At 46.2% G+C, this 15563-nt stretch overlaps 1 protein-coding gene across 1 annotated transcript in view; it reads right to left on the bottom strand.

The window, feature by feature from the left end:
- Nucleotides 1-15401, bottom strand: part of KIF23 (kinesin family member 23) — a gene marked incomplete at its 3' end in the record, with an annotated part of 16079 nt that extends 678 nt beyond the window's left edge. Inside the window, exons 1-16 of the mRNA XM_008935006.1 lie at nt 15279-15401; nt 13767-13872; nt 12861-12997; nt 12398-12507; nt 11482-11652; nt 9888-10000; nt 9633-9754; nt 9044-9146; nt 8635-8714; nt 8426-8545; nt 7905-8064; nt 6391-6549; nt 6006-6163; nt 5461-5638; nt 4550-4755; nt 3944-4246 (exon numbers count right to left, since the gene is read on the bottom strand). Of these exons, the coding sequence (XP_008933254.1) occupies nt 3944-4246; nt 4550-4755; nt 5461-5638; nt 6006-6163; nt 6391-6549; nt 7905-8064; nt 8426-8545; nt 8635-8714; nt 9044-9146; nt 9633-9754; nt 9888-10000; nt 11482-11652; nt 12398-12507; nt 12861-12950 (2073 nt within the window). The remainder of the gene's footprint in view (nt 1-3943; nt 4247-4549; nt 4756-5460; nt 5639-6005; nt 6164-6390; nt 6550-7904; nt 8065-8425; nt 8546-8634; nt 8715-9043; nt 9147-9632; nt 9755-9887; nt 10001-11481; nt 11653-12397; nt 12508-12860; nt 12998-13766; nt 13873-15278) is intronic.
- Between the last annotated feature and the right edge of the window lie 162 nt (nt 15402-15563).

Consider the following 15563-nt stretch of genomic DNA (forward strand, 5'->3'; position numbering starts at 1 on the left):
CCTCTGATGGCAACAGCACCAGATTCCACCTGAGAACCTAAGTGGTTACAACTGTTCTGTCCTTGCAGGTCAGCAGCTAGTAAGTACACGTGCACAAAAAACACCTCACAGGCTTTGTTCCAACAGTGTCCTCCCACAGCATGAAGGGGGGTGTTGTCAGCCATGCAAGGCTTTGCTTTTGCCTGGAACCTACAGGGTTACCTTAGAGGAGAGAGGGATTTTGAAAACTCAGAGAGGAGAAAAAAAAAAAAGAGACAATATTGGAAGGCCTGTGACTGCAGGAAAAATGAACCAAAAGCTTCTTGCTACAAATTACAGAGCTCTCAGCCTGCCTGAGGCAAGGCCAGCCAGTGTTTTGGGACACACTCATTCAAGGCCTAAGCTGCTTCCCCAATTTGTTTCTGTTGGCTGCTAGAAATTACATCCTGAAGCATCTGAGCCTCCAATCTGCAGAGGTGTATTCCTCCCACTAGTGGAAATCCAATAACACCACTCCAAGAGTGACTCCACAAGATTAGCTGCAGCCACGAGCCTCTGAAATTCTTGCTACAAAGGGATTATTGCATTTTATTGGAGAAAAATAATATCATTTTCAAAGGGAAACAGCAACTGAGATAAACTTATAATGGAGAGCATCTGGCATGTGGCCAGCCCAGCCCCACCCCTTGAAAGTCATTTATATGAATCAGAGAATGTTTGGGTTGGGACCTCCAAAGGTCATCTAGTCCACCCCCTCTGCCATAACCAGAGACATCTCCAATTAAATCAAGCCTCATCAAACCTCACCTTGAATGTCTCCAAGGATGGGGCCTCCACCACCTCTCTGGACAATCTATTCCATTGATCCATCACCCTTATCTTGAAGAACTTTTACCTAACATCTAACCTAAATCTGCCCTTTTCTAGCTTAAAGCCATCACCCCTCATCCTGTCCCTCCAAACCCTTGTGAACAGTCCCTCCCCTGCTTTCTTGTAGGCCACAAAGTAATGAAGCAATGACAAAGTTCAAGAAAAGTCTTTGGAGACTTTAAAATCTCCCTTGAATCGAACTGCACAAATCTTCCAACCCCAAAACCACCTTCCAACCCCAAAAACTACGAACTGCACAAATCTCACCTTCCAACCCCAAAACCACCTTCCAACCCCAAAACCACCTTCCAACCCCAAAACCACCTTCCAACCCCAAAACCACCTTCCAACCCCAAAACCACCTTCCAACCCCAAAACCACCTTCCAACCCCAAAACCACCTTCCAACCCCAAAACCACCTTCCAACCCCAAAACCACCTTCCAACCCCAAAACCACCTTCCAACCCCAAAACCACCTTCCAACCCCAAAACCACCTTCCAACCCCAAAACCACCTTCCAACCCCAAAACCACCTTCCAACCCCAAAACCACCCGACTCCCAAAGCTTTGCAGATGGAGTGGAACGAACCCTTCCAAGCGAGCCTGGAGCCCAAAGGCGTGGCCAGAAAGGGTCTTTTTTGAGAGGGTGGTCCCAGGTTGGGCTTTACCTTAATGACCTTTGTCTCAATCTCCCCATCAGAGGCCAGCTCCTGGTGGGTCAGCATGTACTTGTCACACTTGGCCAAGGCCTTCTCGCTGGCGGCCGCCACGGTGATGGCGTGAGGGACGTGGGGCTGCAGCACGGTGTCGGTGGGCAGGTTGGAAGGGGGTTTGTGATCCACCCACCTCTCCCCGGCCGAGCGGGACCTTCTGTGTCTGAGGCGAACTGGGGGCACGTTCTGAGCAAGAGGGGGAGAGAAGCAGCAGGAGGTGGGGAGAGGCCTCCAAGGTCATCAAGTCCAACCCTCAAGCCAACGCTACTCAGTCCTCTGCTAAAACAGATCAGAATCTGTCAGGGTTGGAAGGGACCACAAGGATCCCCCAGTTCCAACCCCTCTGCCATGAGCAGGGACACCTCCCACGAGATCAGGCTGCCCAGAGCCTCATCCAGCCTGGCCTCAAAGACCCCCAGGGATGGGGCCTCAACCCCCTCCCTGGGCAACCCATTCCAGGGTCTCACCACTCTCATGGTGAAGAACTTCTTCCTCACATCCAGCCTGAATCTGCCCACTGCCAGCTTTGCCCCATTCCTCCCAGTCCTGTCACTACCTGATAGCCTAAAAAGTCCCTCCCCAGCTTTCTTGTAGTCCCCCTTAAGATACTAGAAGGCCACAATAAGGTCACCTCTGAGCCTTCTCCTCTCCAGACTGAACAGCCCCAATTCTCCCCCAAATCAGCTCAGAGGGAACTCTGAGGGTCTGGTTAAGATGTGTTTGTATGAGAAATCAAAGCTTCATTCCTCAAGTGCTCTCAGAGTTACCAAGTCTCACAGAAAATGATGAATGGAATGTTTCTGTGCCAATTCTTCTAAGTTTTTAGCCAGGTCTCATCCAATCTGTTGCATTCCATGTCTACTGAAGTTTCCTCAGGGAGGATATTTCTGTTTGGTAACTCTCCTCCCACATTTCCAAGTCAAAAGAGATTGCTAGGGACATACTAACCCACCAGAAATGAGGAAATTGAGGTTTCCATGGATGCATTTGTGAATCAAAATGTATCCTTGAGGTAGCCAAGCAAGCAGACTGAGTGTGGACTCCCAACACCTCCAAAGGATGCAAGACCTGGTCATACTTGGGAGTCAACAGAGCAGAGGGGGCATCCCCTGTACTGGTGCTACTGCTGCAGGATTCAGCTGTTGGAAATCCATCAGAAATGATGGAAATTCAGGTATTTTTTTATTTTGTGAATGTGAAAATTATCATCAGGTGCTCAGGAAAATCAGAATGGGTTTAAAAACCTTCAAGATCTTTGACTGGACTTTTGAAAGAGCATTTTTAGACTCTCTCTGTTCCCTTTACACACCCATTTTAGAGACCTCTGGATCGTGGTGAGGTTACAGCCTCATCCAGCAGCAGTTGGGATTTCTTTGGACATGGGATTGGCTGTCCCCTTCACAGATAAACCTCTTACAAGCCTAAAGCACCTCTTAAAAATTAAATTTATATTGGGAATTGAGGCTTTCAGCAAAAATCTTCCCTTAAAATAAATTAAAAACTAAAGAATCTCATTACTACTTTATTTTTCTGCTTATTCCCCTTGGTGGTTTTTTGAAACAATTCTTCCCAGGCACCTCTGAAGTCAAGTTCTCAGGACAGGGCACATTTCACTGTGGCAGAGACCACAACCCTGCTGGCAGTGGTTCTCCCCTTAGTTAATTGGAATAACATTTGCTTAAAAAGCACATCCCTGACTTCAAAGAGCCAGCAAATGCTGGAAATTTTGAAGAACACTCTTCAAAATTGAATCACACCATGATAAACTTTCCTCCTCTCAAGAGGTTGGGGTTGTGCAGTTCCCTTTGATTTCCCTGAGCCACTGTGACAGTGCTGGAACACAAACATCTGCACACAGCAGGTTATTGAATCAAAAGCCTCCCACCTGTAAGCAAAGCCCCTAGGAGATGTGAAAAATTAGAGAAGACTATTCTAAGAGTTCAATTGAAGCACCACACAAGTGAGATGTTTGCCCAAGCACTGTTTCCAGTAGGCATTTGCAGATGCAGGTCATAAAACCACCTTTTAAGCTGCCCAAACAATGATAAATTGAAGGCTGCAAGAGAGATCTGAGGAGACAGACACAAGTTAAAACACAAAGACATTTGTAGCTAGAGAAAACATGCAGTTAGTTCAGACCTCTTACAGGGGCTGCCTACGTGCCAGCAGGGACTAATCTCTGCTTTTAAAGAGCTTCTAAACATCAAAGTTAAGGTGTCAAAGAGTAGTGAGACTGGTTGGAAACAGCACTGCTCTATGCAAAACACATTGAGGGGAGATCTCCCATCTATGTTAGGGGTGCTCAGGGTATGAGGGTGGTTGTAATGAGCTTTGGAGACTAAGCAACACCACATTTAGCTTTTGAGAGGAGCAGCACTAACCCTGCAGCATTGATCCTCTTCCATTTCTAGCTCATCTCTACTCCTGGGAACCTCAATGACTCCAGTCCAGCACATCCCTCTCCTTCTCTCTGAGGTGTTATAGTCTCTAGTTTGTCCTGGTTCCTGTCTTCTACTCCTGGCATGAGGTGTGCCACTGCTCTGCAGGTGTGGAGGGATTTTCTGCTCCCATTCCATGACACAGGAGGCCACAGAAATGCTGCTACAAGAATTAGAACGTCTGTGGAGCTGCGGGTGGCTCGGGAGCCTCTGGCTGTTAGGGACCTGAGCAGTGTTACTAGAAAGCTAGAGAGAAGAGGAAAGAATTTAGTGAACACACAGAAACATCACTTACAAGGCAATAAAACAACAAATGGAGGCCATGTGCAGAGTGCCAATTCAAGCACGTGGTTTTAGAAGGCAGGAAGGTGAGTGAGAGCACTGATAAATACAACAGGAGACAGAATTCAAAGCAGGTTTAGGGTTATCCAAACCCTGTGCTTGGGAACTGTTCTCTAGCCATCAAAAAGAACTGGCCTGTGTTTATAGCTCATTCTGATAGGGGCTTTTTCCCCCCCTCTATCCAGGAGTGTTTTGAAAGCAGCTTACAGGAGCTGGTGAGGGAGACACTGATCTCTGAAGAGGTTTCTCTCTGTCTCTCTCCCGGGAAGGCCTCTCTGGCTTCTCATTTTTGGGTTCAGTAACAATGGCTTTCAGTTGCTTCAGTTTTTCATCTTTCACCCAAAGTTTGTTCTGCATCTCCAGCTGCTTTGCTGCCACACGACAAAGAAAAGGGAGGAAAAACATGAAGCCCTCTAGACAAAACACAAACAATTGGGCTGAAAAGGTTGAAGGGAATCCTGTATTCCACAGGGAATGAAATTCTTCCCCACGGAGGTACAACCTGTTAGAAATAATCATTGACCAAGTTAAAGACTTTCCAAATTATTAAACAGTGCCATGTTTAAAGCCATAATTATTTTGGTTCCCACATTATGACAAATAGGAGCATGTCTAACTACAGGTTCTATCAATGGCCCTGCAGGAGTAAGTAGACTTTGGAGCAGGGGCTGTTGGGACAGGATAAGGAGGGGTGGTTTGGAACTAAAAGAGATTGAGGCTACAGAGAAGGGAGAAATGTTGGATGCTGAGAGTGGTGAGCCCCTGTCCCAGGCTGCCCAGAGAGGTGGTCGCTGCCCCATCCCTGGAACCATCCCAGGTGAGGTTGGACCAAGCTCTGAGCACCCTGCTCTAGCTGCAGATGTCCCTGCTCCCTGCAGGGGGTTGGTTGACCTTTAACAGTCCTTTCCCACTCCAACCAGTCTGTGATTCTACAGTTCATTCTATGATTCTGAATTCTAGATCCTGAACTGAAGTGACACAATGATGAAGAGCTGCTTTAGCTGCATCAGAAGTCCTTGAGGAATTCCTCAAGGCATCTCCACTCTTCAAACCACTGTTACAGATAACATCCTCCCCAGGAGAAGCTGCCCAGCTCCCCCAGCACATGTTTCTAACACTTACACACTCCTTCTCCCACTTCATGGTTGTTTCTGCCACCATGCCCTGCAATCTGGCCTCCAGTCTACGTTTGTCAGAAGCCTGACGTTGCAGTTTCTGGCTCTTGCTTTCCAACTCTTGCTGAAGGTTACGTTTGTCCTCTTCATAAATTGTTGCTGTTTTCTCCAAAATATCAATCTGAAGGAAAAGAGGAAGAATTTGGTTATGCTGCTTAAAAGTGCAACTATCCAAGCCCAGAATTGCTACCTATGTTTGGTTGTCAACGTAGACCAGAACATAAGAGCTGTTGCACAAATATAACCAGAGAAATAGTCCACAGTTTAAAAAGTTTGAGATTTTACCACTTTCTTCTCAGCTGCTGAATTTAACAGATCAAGAAAAGCCTCATAAGAAAGCCAAAAAGCTTCAGTAAAGCTCCCCACAAAAGACTTTTCATCTCATTTCTAATATCCACCTTGCAAGCAAGAGCTGATGTCCAGAAGCCAACCAAACAACAGGCAGAAAATGCATTTTGTGCTTTGCTTTAGGCACTGAAAACACTGACCTTGTATTCCAAAGTTTTAATTTTCTTCTCCAGGCGTTCTAGCTCTGTCTTCTGGCCTGCTATGGTTTTCTCTTTTTCAGACAGCTTCACTTGAATGTAGTTTTCCTTGGATAAAACACTGGAGTCGAATTCCTGCAGCATTGTTTTGAAGGCCAGCACTGCAAAAGAATCAATATATTTCATCTTCTCACCCTATCTCCAGAATATCAAAAGCAATTCTAGTTTTCTCCTCCCAATTTCATGCCCCCAGCTATTTAATTAACTCAGAAAAGGTTTTTATATTATTATCTAGACAAGATCCTTAGCTTGTTGGTACAGAAGTGATCCCTTTAGTAGCAACAAAGGCACCAAAATTCTCCCTCCAGACTGGTGTTCCAATTCTTACCATTTTTGGCAAACTCCTCTGACAACATCTGTCGTAGTTTCTGGCGTTTTTCCAGGACCTCAATAAGCTTTGGAAGTGTTTGATCATCATGAACATCCAAGAGCTCACACGAAGGCAACGGAGGAAAGTTCTGCAGAAACATTTCTGAAACAGATTGCTCTTCTGTTTCTGTAGGATTTAAAGCCAAGAAAGTCTTGTCAGCAAGTCCAGAACAGGAAAATTCCTTCTGACAAGGCACAGCCCCAGATCAGTCCTTCCACAGCACCACAGAGCAGACAGAACTTAGAATAATTAATGAGAACTAGAAGTTTTCAGATGAGATGAGTGCTGAGAAAAAGATGAAATATGATATTCTTGATTCATTGCTTTCAAATACCTCCAGGCAACTCTTGATGGCTAAAGTAGGCCCCAAGCATACAAAAAAAAAAAACATCAAAGTCTCACCCTCAGCACAATTTCCTTTCAGGAGCTGCAATAATGGGACCATGAATTCAACTCATCACCAATAACAAAGATTTACTTCAAGATTGATGTGGAATTGGGTTTATACTACAAGGAGCAGTACAGCATGAAAAAAGCAGCACCTGTTGCAGAGATGGCTCCCAACAAACAGTTAAGGGACCTCCCTTCCATTAGGAAACTCATGAAGTTCAACAAGGGCAAATGTAGGGTGCTGCATGTGGGGAGGAGTAACCTCATGGAACACGACAGGTGAGGGGTTGACCTGCTGGGAAGCAGCTCCACAGAGAAGGATCTGGGATTCTTGGGGTACAGGTTCACCATGAGCCAGAAATGGGCCCCTGTGGCCAAGAATATCAGTGGTCTCCTGGAGTGCATAAAGAAAAGTGGAGCCACACATCAAGGGAGGTTCTCCACACCTTCTACTCTGCTCTAGTGAAGTCAACTCTGGAGCACTGGGTCCAGTTCTGGGCTCCCCAGTTCAAGAGAGACAAGGAGCTACTGGAGAGAGTCCAGCCGAGGCTGCAAAGCTGCTGAGGGGCTGGAGCATCTCTGTGCCAGGCCAGGCTGAGAGCCCTGGGGCGGTGCAGCTGCAGAAGAGAAGCCTCAGAGGGGATCTCAGCAGTGCTGAGCAAGAGCTAAAGGGCCCCAGGGGGGCAAGGGGCTGGGGCCAGACTCTGGTCAGTGGTGCCAGTGACAGGACAAGGGGCAACGGGCACCAACTGGAACCCAGGAGGTTCCACCTGAGCAGGAGGAGAAACTTCTTTGGGGTGAGGGTGGCCGAGCCTGGAGCAGCTGCCCAGAGAGGCTGTGGAGTCTTCTGCTCTGGAGAGATCCCAAACCCCCCTGGCTGTGACCCTGGGCACCCTGCTGTGGGTGAGCTGCTGGAGCAGGGGGTTGGATGAGTTGATCTCCAGAGATCCCTTCCAGCCCCACCATGCTGGGATCCTGTGATTCCTTTTACACTTTCAAGGCTCATATAACATATTCCAAAATAGCTTTCAATCTCTAACAGCAAAACCTCTGCTGTAGTCCTCTCACATCCCAGCCTTTACCTCCGTTGATCGGGCCACCCCTCATCTCCAGCTTCCTGGAGAGCTCCTCTCTGAAGGCCTGGTTCCTGAAACGCCGCCCTGGTGTCAAGCCACAGAGTGGTCTGTCCACAGGTCTGGCAACTTCAACCTCCTGGGTCATCTCTGCAAAGCGCATGACTTGCTGCAAAAGAAGAGAAGCAAGCTGAACACTAAAGCTAACCAGAAGCAGCCCAAAATAAGCTTGAAAGTGATATCAAGTTCAATAAAAGTACTAGGGACGTTGTCAAGCTATAATGTCCAGTAGTTCCCAGCTAGATAGCTTGTGATCCTGAAATTGAGCACCCAGAAACCTTCCCAGGAACACCTCCCCAACCCCAGCCCTCAAGGAAGCAGGACTATGCAGACAGCTGAAGTTCTTGCAAGTACAGTCACAGTAGGGGTTAAGCACCAAAAATTATTATTCCTCTCATCTACTAAACAAGAATTCAGAGAAACAGGAAGAAGAATAGGAGGGAATGAGGCAAGATCTGCCAGGAAGTTACCAAGCTCTCCTCGTAGTCCTCAGCCTTAGGATTGACGCAGACAATCATACGCACTTTTCCTTCCCCATCAAAATAGTTCTTGAAGAGATGAGTCAGTTTGGAATCTCTGTATGGAACCATCTTAAAATAAAGCACAGGAAAGGTCTGGTAAGGTTCTCTTCTACCAGATCTCATCAAATCCAAGGGTAATTAGATGATGGGCTGCATACCTTATTTGTGCCGTACATCTGGTTTTCCCGGAGAACTTCAATACATGTTCTTAATGTCATTAGTGACTGGTTAATATTACCTTAAAAAACAAAAAAAAACCCAAGGCAAAATACTTTGTAAGGAGCCATTCAGATCACGTTCCCAAATTATTTAGCAGTTTACTTAAGAATAAGTTGTCTCAAGCTGGATTTGTTACAGACAACTGCTCCAATTAACTGACGAATCAGAATAAGTGCCACTAAAAACTTCTGGTTTCCAAACTGGAGGATTTAAAGTCATCCAATCCCACGACTGAACATCACAACAGCACCCTTCACAACTCTTCCTGGGGTGTCTTCAGTAGGAAGAGGCTGGAGGGAGCATTTATCAGCACCCAAGGTCCCCAGGCTGTTTGGGGGTGGGACCTACCTGCTTCTCGCAGCCGGTTCCCTTCAGCTTTAGTTCTGTTGGTTCTTTCACTTCCAGCCAGATCAACTAAGGACAGCTGGCTCAAAGTGATCTGTTCCTTCTCCTGGTACAGAACACAAATGATGTTAGCCTTGTGATTAGCTCTGTATTCCTCTTAATGGGATGGGGGGGGGGGGAACATCCCACCCCCCCAAACCAGCGTGCACGCTTAAACACAACGCACTGAGCCTTTAAATGAAGCCTGAGGGTGGTTTTACAGCCCTTGATCCAAGAAGCTGTTCACAAATAGCTGGTTTTGGGAAGAAATTCAGCAGATCCCTTCTGTCTTGGGCCACAGATGTCAAAAGACATGTCACAGATGTGATCCAAGACCAGAGGCCACAACTGCACCCAGTCAGCTCCTCCAAGGTTTAGATTCTGACTGGTTTTACTCAAAAGCAGAGGTAAAAACCAGAGGAACAAGCAGCTCTGCGCTCCACTTTCATTACACACAGGAGACTCATGTTGCCCAGGACTCCAAATTTCATCATTTTGATTCCTTACAACCCCAAATGGCCCCACACAGTTCTCCTTTAGCCCCAGAATTCACCTGCAGCACGTTGTCTCCATCTGCATCCAGAGGGGCCTGAGCCAGCTTGATGATAAACACACTGTGAGAGCGACTGGACTCTCTGTTCAGCTGAGTGTTTGCAATCCTCCTCTTCTTCTGGCCTGTTGAGAAGAAAAACAAGCCCTCCAAACCCCTGTTTTCTTTAACAGGCTTGCCCCCTGGCCAAGCCAACGTTGTTCCTGGGGCTTGGACCTCTGTATTGAACTGAACAAGTTCTAGGCTGAGAGATTTTACCTCTCCAAAACACTTCAAAAGCTTCTTCTGTGGACTTCACCTCGACTTCCGTGCAGCCTGTGACATACATGTTGTGGTTCTGGTCCTCACGAAGCATTTTGGATTGTGGAGGTCTTAAGGACAGGGAGGAAATAAACAGTAAAAAAAAAATCCACAAGCCAGTAAAATTGAGCAAAAAAAAGTTTTCCCCATGACACGTTGTCATACAAATTTCCCTTTTGTTTAGGTATGAAATTCAGATGGAACATGTCAATTATCCCACAGAGCAGATAGAAGAAGGATGTGGACACACACTCAGCCAAGATTAGTTACACTTCAGCTACTGCTTTAATTTAGAAGCTACATTTAATTGTGTCAATTATCCCACAGAGCAGATGGAAGAAGGATGTGGACACACACTTGGCCAAGATTAGTTACACTTCAGCTAGTGCTTTAATTTAGAAGCTACATTTAATTGCAGTTCTGAGTGGAAATCGTGGGTTTGGGTGCAGCTATTGTGGTTTTTTTCTACAAGCATACAGGAGCAGGATGGCTTCAGCAGGGCTCTACAGTTGCTAGGAAAGCAAGAGGAGAGAGGGAGCCAGCCTAGAGTTTATTTGCTGCTTCTACTAAGAGAAAATGTCACTTCTCACTACTGGGATTAATAGGCTTGTAATTAATAGGCTTGTGCACATACATAAAGTCACCATTTCGCACAGGAGTGTTGCAACTGTTCCACCTACCAAAAAAACAGGGTTAAAAAGAGCATTAAGTCATTCAGCTCGTGCCTAAAATCTTCTCATTTATCATTCACTGCAGCTTCTAGAAAGAGAAATCATCCAAGATCTTTCATAGGCTGATTTTTTGGGTATCAACACAAGACCAAAACATTTTATCCTTCTTTCAAAAGCATTGACAGACATTGAAACCCTTTTTTTAAATCAGCACCCTGAAGGCAGCTCTTGATGTTTCAGAGAAAAAGCCCATTTTGCTCTCCTTAGCCTTTGGAAATTGGCCAGCTCTTTAATTCATCAGCCATGGAGGTTTTTTTTTTGAGTGGGATTAGGATTTTTAAGAAAAATGTATTCCAAGTTGAATTTGCAGGTGGGTTTATGACAGCCTCAAGATTTGCTTGGTTTAGACATCAGCCAAGAACACACCTTTCCACAAAAAAACCACAGAATTTCCTTTCTGAGAGAATTTATTCCTGGTTTTATGGAAATTTCTGACACCAAGTGAATTAATAAGCAAACTTGCAAAGCAGTAAAATAGTCACTTTTGCCCAATATGGTGTATTCAGGGTAAAAAAAAGTCAGTTTATTCTTCAAGCTGCTAGGAACAGCACCCACAAAGAGCATGAACTGAGCATCTCAACGTGCTGCTTCATTTAAATATTTGCCTATCCATCTCCCATTGTAACGAGGGAGGGAGCACCAACTGCAGGACCACCAGCACTGGGAACACTTCAATAATAGTCTGGATTCCTTTACCATCCCCTTTTTCATAGGATTTTTTAAGAGATTCCCATGAATTGAGTCATTCTCACCAAGATTACAGCCACAAAGAGTGTAGCTCCCATCAAAGTGTAACTGAAACAGGAATTAGTAAAACTCACTTGGGTTTTATAGGCTCAAAGGGAGTTTCCTCCAAGAGGTCATAGATGTAGTTGTTGTAGATCTCAATATAGGAGACAAAGACACTGTAGACATTGTCCTCATCCACTTCTTCCACTTTGCAGTGATCTTGCACGTTGATCATATCAGCAAATTCTGGATCTATTTGTCTCCTGTTGAAGAAACACAATAAATGACTGTAATGGAGCAGCCCCAGCCAGAGAAGGTGTCAGATGGTGGCTACACAGCTAAAAAGTGACTCTCCTGGCAGGATTTGGGTACAGAAGTCCTCACTCTACCAACTCATCCAGCTGCATTACAGTAAAAAAGGCATTCTGAAAAGTTCAAGATCAACTTCCACCTGATACTGCTGCACTCAGCTGCAGTAAAAAAGGCCTCAAAAAAAAAACCTCCCTGGATAGGCAACATTTCTCCAGTCCCACTGTTTTCCAAATCCCACTGTTTTAAAAACATCCCCAGGTTTCAATTCCCAGCAAAACTGCGGAGGGAAGTCACAGCATTTTACTTATGGGTTAAGAGGTACAAAAAAAAAAAACCCAAACAGATTTGTGTAGCCTGGTTGGAAGTTTTCTCATCTAAATACTTAATTATGAATTTGCTGAAATGATGAGAAGACCTCTAAAGATCCTTTCCAACCCAATGCTTCTAAATAAACCCAAACAGATTTCTGTAGCCTGGTTGGAAGTTTTTTAATCTAAATACTTAATTATGAACTTGCTGAAAGGATGAGAAGACCTCTAAAGGTCCTTTCCAACCCAATGCTTCTAAATAAACTTTCCATTAATATTTTTCTTTCCTACAAGGGAAGGAAAGAGCCCAAGGTGAAGTTAAAAACTGATATTTCAGCACAACATTTACACTAACCCAATTCATTCTGCAGGTTTCATGGTCACTTACCTGCTGGATGGGGTTTTGGGAGCAGGCATGGCCTCTCTTTTCTGTCTCTCTAACAGAGCATCTACTTCACACTGAACATCCACACCATTCTTCTCATCCAGCTTAAACACCTGAGCAGGGAGAATTTTTTTTAGACAAAATCCAGGACAAACTCAAAACAAAGCATTGGCCAGCAAAATATCTTCTTTCATCAAGCTGTTTAGCAACCCACAGACACCACACACCCCTCCCAACACTTGGTGTGCTGGGTAATGTGAAGTAGAGCAGCCAGAAAGCTGTTTCCAAGGCAAAAAGGTTTCAGAAAAGCTCCCAATTTAATACTGGAAGTCTTTTCCTTGGTAGAGTGTTGGGTTTTTTTTGGTTGGTTTTCTTATCAGTCACATTACTGGACAGGATAAACACTTGCAGAACATTTTTATCTAGGATTTTTCAACTCTGAAGAATTTAGTGCAGAATTACTCACAAATCTTTTGGCCTGGAATGGTCCTATGCTGTTGAAGATCATATCCAGACACCGTGGGAGGAGTCCCCCATCTCCAGGAGAGCCTGTCATGGTGTGGGTCTTCCCACTGCCTGTCACACCATATGTGAAAAGGAGACCTAGGAGGGACAGGGGAGTTTTGATGCTCCTGCATCAAAAAACCAGCTTGGTTATAAAGATACTTTGTCATTCCTGGGTCAAATGTGTTTGGGAACAGCAATGAGTGCAATGAATAGTCAACAGGTCCCTGGCTCTGCTGTGCTGAGGACTCCAGAGCTGCCCCAGCACTGCAGGGGGGTCTCCCCAGAGCTGGCAGAGGGGCAGGATCCCCTTCCCTGCCTTCTCCCCAGCCCCTCACCCCCAGCCTGGGCTGATAACAAGGTTTGCCCCTTCCCATGTGCAGGACCTTGCACTTTGGCCTTGTTTAACCTCATTTTAACCTTCATTGGGAAGCCAAATGGGCAGAGAGCCACCAAATCCCAGGCATGGAGGGGCTGATTTGTCAGGGCTGTTACTTCAAGGACTTCAAGGAGCACCATGTCAAACCATGCCCAGGAGATCAAGCCCCACCAGCTGTTTTCTGGAGTCAGTGTTTAGATGGAGAAGCTAAATCCTTCTGCAGAAAAAAAAACCTCCTCCAGTTCTTGGTGCATGAAAAGATGAGACCCATGATACAAGTAGCAAGCACATCATGAGAGGGAAATAGGTTTAGAAGTAATGAAAGGCAAGAAGAGCTTCCAAGGTGTTGTAGAGTGGGGTTCTTCTCACTGCAGACAAGATAAATGGTTCTCCCAGACAAGCTCAGACACCATGAGGCAGAGGAAGGCACAGCAAGGTGAGGAACCCCACACTGGGCACCCAGGACAGAGGGAGAGGAGGAGGACTCACCATTCTTCCCACGAATCAGATCTTCCACCAGAGGTTTAGCCACCACATCAAACAGCTGCTTCTGGACAACAAGGGTGCCAAAAACTTCTTTGAAGGAATACTGTGTCTGAGGGGGAAAAAAAAACACCATCCTGAAACTCCACTTCCCCTCTCCAGGAATCTGTTGCTGCAAATTGCTTCATTATTTTTCCCTCCCTTAGAATCATTTTCCATCAGTTTACCAGAAGGGCAAAGATTCTACTTGAGGATCACACCAGGGTCTGAACACTGGGAGTTGCTCCAATGGAGCTGCTCTGAGAAGATGTGCAGTAGGAGAGCAGCAACTGGCTCATTTTCACAGAGCTTACCACCAGAAGGAGCCCAAAACTTCATGCTCAGATCAGAGAATCTCACTTGACAGCTTCAAGCTCCAATTTCACTTCCAGCTCCCACCACCACCACCACCCACAACAGCCCAAGGTAAGTTGTTCCAGCATTCAGGCATCTTGGTTTAAGCTTGTGTGTTTTTCCAGGCTAGCCTCACTTCCCAGCTTCTCTTTTTCCTTTTTTTTGGATGACTCTGGTCACTTTTCAATCGAAATATTTGCTTCTGTAAATATTTGAAATCTATGGTTTTGAGGAAAGGTTTGTTTACCAAACTTTTCATTAACCTTGGCTTATTTTTTTTGAAGCATTTAAAGGTCACTTTACATACTCCCCAGAAGAATTTCCTACACTGAAACTGGAAACAAAGTATTCCACATCCTCAACCAGCATTCTGGGGTTTGTTTTCCCCCCACCCCCCTTAATAAAACCATGACCCTGTCTCATTCTGAGTCACAGCCCGACAGTGGGAACCTGCAGTTAACTGTTTCACTGCCAAATCCCACTCACTGCTACAATGCTCTGGGCTCCTCAGGCAGCATGACCTAAACTCACCTTTTCTAGGAAACATTTGTATGTATTCAGTAACAACACCAAACTGTGACCTGCTACCCACTTTTTCCACACTTCAAGATACTTCACCAGTTTGGGAAGGGACCTTTCAAGGTCACCCAGTCCAGCCCCCCTGTACTGAGCAGGGACATCTGCAGCTAGAGCAGGGTGCTCAGAGCTTGGTCCAACCTCACCTGGGATGGTGCCAGGGATGGGGCAGCGACCACCTCTCTGGGCAGCCTGGGACAGGGACTCACCACCCTCAGCAGAATTCCCTCCCTGACCTGCTGCCCACACTGCAGGGGATACAGCTCAGGACTTTCCCGTGAAAAACTCCTTCACAGAGTCTAAAAATTTGCCAATTTTGCCTTTTTTTTTCCCCCTTTTATCCCACTTCTGCCACCCTGCAGAAACCTTTTATAATGAGAGAATATTTGAAGGCTAAGGGTGTGTTTCTCAGCCTGGACAGCGTTCTGATTTTGAAAATCTGCTTTTCTAAGAGCACAAACAGATTTGCCCCCTGCAAGAGACGAAGGAATCCGGATCCCCAGTTCCAGCCGAGGCAGGGGGTGGGCAGAGTGTCGGATTCCCGGTTACCTCCCGGTACTCCCCGTTGCGGAATATCCTGTATCCCTCGGGCGGGTGGATCTGCACCGTGGTCTCGTTGATCACCTCGATGCAGCATTCCTGGTCCGGGCGGCTGAGCGGCCGCACCCTGCAGTACACCTGAGGGGGGGACACACACACACAGGGGGCCCGTCACCCCTCAGAGCAGCGCGGGCCGAGCCCCCTTCTTCACCGAGGAGTCTTCCCGGCCCCATACTCACCCCGACGGGGTCCTTCAGGGTGGGGTTCGACGGCTTCTTCAGCGCCGGCCTGCGC

The sequence above is a fragment of the Merops nubicus genome, unplaced genomic scaffold (assembly GCF_000691845.1).
Source record: "Merops nubicus isolate BGI_N331 unplaced genomic scaffold, ASM69184v1 scaffold21022, whole genome shotgun sequence".
Lineage (NCBI taxonomy): Eukaryota > Metazoa > Chordata > Aves > Coraciiformes > Meropidae > Merops > Merops nubicus.